Genomic DNA, 5,659 nt, shown 5'->3' on the forward strand with positions numbered 1-5,659 from the left:
CACGGCATACGCTCCCGTACAGAATGACGTCACATCAAATGTCCCGAGCAAAGCTCCCTCACAGGCAACACATTAATGTGTTTGTGCGCATACGTTTCTGCGCATTTCTTTCTGCTCCTCCGCCAGCGTGCTGGCATACTGGCGCTACCTAGCGGACGAAAAAGACAACTGCCTGAAGTCTGACGTCACATATATTTGAGCTCTTTCATTAGAACGGAAAATAAAAATTGAATTTTCGACCTTTTACAGTTATTTTTTTTATTATTTTTTTTTTTTTTTGGAGTTTTGACCTCAGATTTGTGTTTTTCACAACTTTTTACATAGGAATCGTTTATTAATAATTTTAACCCATTGGAGTTTTGACCTCAGATTTGTGTTTTTCACAACTTTTTACATAGGAATCGTTTATTAATAATTTTAACCCATTTGCAATTGCTCCATTGTCTGCAGGGGTAAAAGGGCTCTTAGTCCTATTTCAGCAGGATATACAAGGTGTATTCTATCCTATCCTGTTTATACTATCCTATCCAATTCTATCCTATCCTATCCTGCCCTATCCTATTCTATTCACCTCCACTTCGCTTCGCCTCAAACACCAGTATGGTTTGTGGAGGAGGCAACTCGTCCAGCACAAAGTCGATCTCGGATTGCAGCTTGTACGCATACAGCGCCTCCATTGCGGCGCATTTCTCGATTGCGGTCAGTGGCGCCCATAGCGTGGGGAGACGCAATTGTGGCGGTCCTGCGAAAAATGGGCGGCGAAAATTGAGCCGAAAATATTTCCAGTAAAACCAGTGTCGCCAGCCTCGTTAGCTTGGTTGGTAGCACGTCTGTCTTGTAAGCGCTAGGCCGCAGGTTCGATTCCCGCCCGGGGCGGACTTTATCCTGAAGGGATAATGTTCGTTCTCGGAACGGCTGGCTTTGTCGCCAGACTCGTTAGCTTGGTTGGTAGCACGTCTGCGTTGTAAGCGCTAGGCCGCAGGTTCGATTCCCGCCCGGGGCGGACTTTATCCTGAAGGGATAATGTTCGTTCTCGGAACGGCTGGCTTTATCCTATCCTGTATTCCTTCTCTCTTCGATTTCGGGACGATAAGACCTTAGCAGTTAAAGTTCCCTCTATCTAACCTCAAAAAATAAAATAGGTACCTTTATCCGAGCTAGCCGCAGAATCATCAGGGGCCGTTGTATAGTAAGTTCCCGCCACTGAACCGGTCCTGGGTCTGTTGCAATCGATCTTCCCATCCTCCTGCAAAAGAATACAGAATAGAATATACTTTGTTTATCCTTTAACCCCAACAGTCCTTTCACCATACAACCGGGTGATGGTCTCCAGCCATATTTAATTGGGTTGTCCTGAACAGCAGCCAACCATCGTGAGGGCTTATTCTTTAAAAGCAGAGCCCTTTGAACTTTTGAAGAACTGTCAGCTACCCAGACTGGTTAGGATTAGCTGTTCTCCTCCCTGTTTATAGTCCCACAGCTAGACACTAGTCTACTCTCTGTTTAACGTCCCCTAGCGAGACAGGTTACAAGTTATAAAGGTGTATCCAAACATATAGTCGACCGGCTGTCGATCGACGAGCTGATAGTGAAGCATAGATCTACTACAGTGTCAGTTAATAGCATATTAGTTAGTATTTTTTTCATTATTTATTTTCAGATGAAGCGAAGAGAACAACCGATGGAAGAAAAGGTGAAGGGTTATTCTGCTTCCAGACTTAAGAAGAAGAGAAAACTCGAAGCCAAGGAACATTGGGCGAAACGGAAAAAGCCAGAGCTGTGCACTTCTGTGAAGAAAAAATGCGGCAATCCAAGGGTAAGATTAAATTAATATAACGCCTGGCTTTCTCCTCCTATCATGCCTAATAAAATTGCCAGCCTAGTTTGGTTGGTAGTGCGTCTGCCTTGTAAGTGCTAGGCCGCGGTTTCGATTCCCGCCGGGGGCGGATTTTATCCTGATGGTATAATGTACATTCTCGGAACGGCTGGCTTCCTCTGTCTTCTTTAAAATAAACACCTTTCAAACTTCTTTAAAATAAACAAAAAACAAATCGATTATTTTGTTTACAGGGTCTCACATGCGAGCACCACTTGTGTCGTACATGCTGCAAAGATTTCTGTGTAACTGGCCAGAGGGATTGCTTGGCACACAAACATTACTCGTCCAAAGCCACTCGCATAAAACACGAAATCCGAGCTAAAAAATTGACTTCAACTGCGCCACAAAATGATATGACTTTAAATGGAGGTCAAAACGGTGATATTACTTCTTCAACTGTGGTTCAAAATGATGTTATTTTAAATGGAGCTCAAAATGATATCAGCACAAAATGATGTCACTTTAAATGGAGCTCAAAATAATATAACTTTAAATGGAGGTCAAAACGGTGATATTACTTCTTCAACTGTGGTTCAAAATGATGTTATTTTAAATGGAGCTCAAAATGATATCACTTTAAATGGAGCTCAAAATGTTGCTACCACTCTAAATGGAGATCAAAATGTTGATATCACTCCAAATGGATCTGAAAGCGTTGATATCGTGTTATTATGTCACAACTTTGGTGCTCACTGCAGCATTGTAGGATTTTCCCACTATCTCGCTCAAAATGTTGCTACCACTCTAAATGGAGATCAAAATGTTGATATCACTCCAAATGGATCTGAAAGCGTTGATATCGCTTTAAATGGAGCTCAAAATTGTGATTCTTCAAAGGCAGTTAATAATGGCGATCCGATTCTAAGCAATAACATACCTAAAGCTGATAGATCTATGATTGAAACCGACTGTGAACGATTGATAGACAAGGTTGAAATTGGAAGCCAGAGACCTCAAGTTACCAATGAAGAGAGAGGAGAGAGAGTTTTACTGAATGAATTGAGGCCAAGAGAGAAAGAAGCGAAGTTATAGAAATGTTTTTCAAGATGAAATAAAATGTTGACGTTTTCATTGAAAGAAAACAATCTACTGATTTACTATCATTTCCTTTAGCACTCCTAGGAAAAACTAGAAAAGACAGGATAAAAATACAAGATCAATAAACGGGACAGAAAAACTACAGCATCGAAAGATCCAGAGGACTGAATTGGTGCGGCTAAAGAGAATGGATGAGCAGAGAATTGCCAAGAAAATCTTCGAACTAAAAGTAGATGGTGTGAGTGTGAGGCCAAGAAGTAGACCCAAGGTAAGATATAGAGGTTTTATTCATCATCATCTTACTTTTCTTTTCATTTCACAGTTATTTTGTCCGGCCGGTGGAAGTCGATATTCTAAAATACACTCATAGCCCTGAATGGGGTCAACGAACAACGCCGGGTGTGATAAGGGCTTAAGCCTAGGAACTGATCCGTCATCCCGCGCGCAAAGTGTTCTACAAGTTATTTTGTCCATGTTTATTTTCGTAGCGATTTCACATTTATTTTATTTTTCTCCAACCTTATTTACATCTTTTTGTTCTCCTCCTTCTCTTCTTCTTTGCATTTTATCTTTTCTTTTTCTTTTCATTTCTTCTTTCTTTCGTTCACATCTGGACCTCTTCAAAAGCCTCCTCCATATCCGAGACAGAATATACATCAGGTTAGGTAAGTGGTATCTCGCCCTGCATTGTATCATAGTTAGGCGGGAAGAACACTTCCGCCATGCGGGACAGTGTTATTATAGGGTTAGGTTAAACACAAAAGGAGCTTTCTTTTTCATTGTCGTGGCTTCTGAATAGTTACCCCTCTTTTATTTCCTTTTCTTTCACATCTGGACCTCATTAAAGGCCTCCTCCATATCGGACACAGAATACGTATCATTTTTTCGTTTTTCCCCCCATTAAATTACCTACAGACTTAAAAGGAAGAAAAACCAGTGGCAGTAGAATTTACTTACATAAATCGGATCTGTGAGCAGGAATTTAACTAGATTGTCATCGTCCAGCTCCAAAAGTCCCACGACCAGTTTGGTGGACGCCATTTTGAATCGGTCAAACTTCTTCATGGTGGCCCAATCCTTGGATATTAGGCGTGGGTGATCCGCTGGGTTACCACTCGAAAAATATCCGTAGTTGAACAGGATCTCTTTGTTACGCTTCAACATTAGTTCAATACCTGGATAACATGAAGGAAGAAAAATTTGAGCAAAGCTTTCACAAATGTTCAACTTCAAATGACGCTGTTAAAATTCAAGTAACCAGCTCCCTTTACCCCATAGCTCAGAGGTATAATGTCGGACTTGTAATCCGGGACGCGAAATGATATCACTTTAAATTGAGGTGTTAATTGGGTTTACCAAAACACAGGCCAACCGTCCCAACCTGTAGAATTCGAACAATTATCTATAATAGAGCAGTTGTGTTGACTTAGGTGAGTTTTCAAAGTCAAAGAGCAGAAAAAATGAGGAACTAGGGAATTTTCCTTTTTCTTCTACGACTTTTAGATCCCGAGATAAATCGATTTAAAAAATACCGGTAAATCTTGAACTCTGATGTCACGGCATACGCTCATTACCACTCGAAAAATATCCGTAGTTGAACAGGATCTCTTTGTTACGCTTCAACATTAGTTCAATACCTGAATAACATGAAGGAAGAAAATTTTGAGCAAAGCTTTCACAAATGTTCAACTTCAAATGACGCTGTTAAAATTCAAGTAACCAGCTCCCTTTACCCCATAGCTCAGAGGTATAATGTCGGACTTGTAATCCGGGACTCGAAATGATATCACTTTAAATTGAGGGACTCAAGCCTTCGGATTACAAGTTCGAGAGTATACCTCTAAGTTACAGGGACAGCACAGCAGGGACTGGTTACTTAGATAAAATTATTTAAAATTACAAAATAAATATCTAAAAAAGTCATCTAAAGGCCCCTACAAGTACAAAGCCTCCAAAGGCTGGATCATACCCTAAATTTATTGAGCTAATGTTTCTTAAGGTGTTAATTGGGTTTACCAAAACACAGGCCAACCGTCCCAACCTGTAGAATTCGAACAATTATCTATAATAGAGCAGTTGTGCTGACTTAGGTGAGTTTTCAAAGTCAAAGAGCAGAAAAAATGAGGAACTAGGGAATTTTTCTTTTTCTTCTACGACTTTTAGATCCCGAGATAAATCGATTTAAAAAATACCGGTAAATCTTGAGCTCTGATGTCACGGCATACGCTCCCGTACAGAATGACGTCACATCAAATGTCCCGAGCAAAGCTCCCTCACAGGCAACACATTAATGTGTTTGTGCGCATACGTTTCTGCGCATTTCTTTCTGCTCCTCCGCCAGCGTGCTGGCATACTGGCGCTACCTAGCGGACGAAAAAGACAACTGCCTGAAGTCTGACGTCACATATCTTTGAGCTCTTTCATTAGAACGGAAAATAAAAATTGAATTTTCGACCTTTTACAGTTATTTTTTTGGAGTTTTGACCTCAGATTATGAACGTCGGCGGACTTTTATCTTCAACGCAGGAAAAGCGGAACGTCTATGTACGTCAGCGTACTTTCAACTTTTACGCAACGGCTTCGGTGGCGATGGTGGTGGACTTTCAACTTTTACGTGGAAGTAACGGCGAGGTGGTGAACTTTCAACTTTTACGTGGAAGTACCTAACGGTGAGGTGGTGGACTTTCAACTTTTAACCGGGAGTAGGTAACGGGATAATTGCGGCGGTGGTGAACTTTAATA

The 5,659-nt window shown here is 41.0% G+C and overlaps 2 protein-coding genes across 2 annotated transcripts in view; one reads left to right on the forward strand and one right to left on the reverse strand.

The window, feature by feature from the left end:
• Positions 1-440: 440 nt before the first annotated feature.
• LOC103506369 overlaps positions 441-5,659 on the reverse strand; it is a 15,520-nt gene continuing 10,301 nt past the window's right edge. Inside the window, exons 4-7 of the mRNA XM_026821433.1 lie at positions 4,492-4,554; positions 3,875-4,092; positions 1,147-1,246; positions 441-742 (exon numbers count right to left, since the gene is read on the reverse strand). Coding sequence (XP_026677234.1) covers positions 564-742; positions 1,147-1,246; positions 3,875-4,092; positions 4,492-4,554 — 560 coding nt within the window. The 3' untranslated portion in view covers positions 441-563. The remainder of the gene's footprint in view (positions 743-1,146; positions 1,247-3,874; positions 4,093-4,491; positions 4,555-5,659) is intronic.
• Positions 1,662-2,968, forward strand: LOC103506361. The gene is made up of 3 exons (XM_017442841.2): positions 1,662-1,816; positions 2,071-2,314; positions 2,610-2,968. The coding sequence occupies exons 1-3, from the start codon at positions 1,682-1,684 to the stop codon at positions 2,909-2,911; spliced, it is 681 nt and encodes a 226-aa protein (XP_017298330.1). The 5' UTR covers positions 1,662-1,681; the 3' UTR covers positions 2,912-2,968.

This window comes from Diaphorina citri, unplaced genomic scaffold (genome assembly GCF_000475195.1).
Source record: "Diaphorina citri unplaced genomic scaffold, Diaci psyllid genome assembly version 1.1 scaffold231, whole genome shotgun sequence".
NCBI lineage: Eukaryota > Metazoa > Arthropoda > Insecta > Hemiptera > Psyllidae > Diaphorina > Diaphorina citri.

Coding starts and splice junctions, on each gene's coding strand:
- LOC103506361 (XM_017442841.2), top strand. CDS start 1,682: ATGGAAGAAAAGGTGAAGGGTTATTCTGCTTCCAGACTTAAGAAGAAG. Junction 1,817..2,070: donor AAAAATGCGGCAATCCAAGG/GTAAGATTAAAT, acceptor TTTTGTTTACAG/GGTCTCACATGCGAGCACCA. Junction 2,315..2,609: donor TATTTTAAATGGAGCTCAAA/ATGATATCAGCA, acceptor ATCTCGCTCAAA/ATGTTGCTACCACTCTAAAT.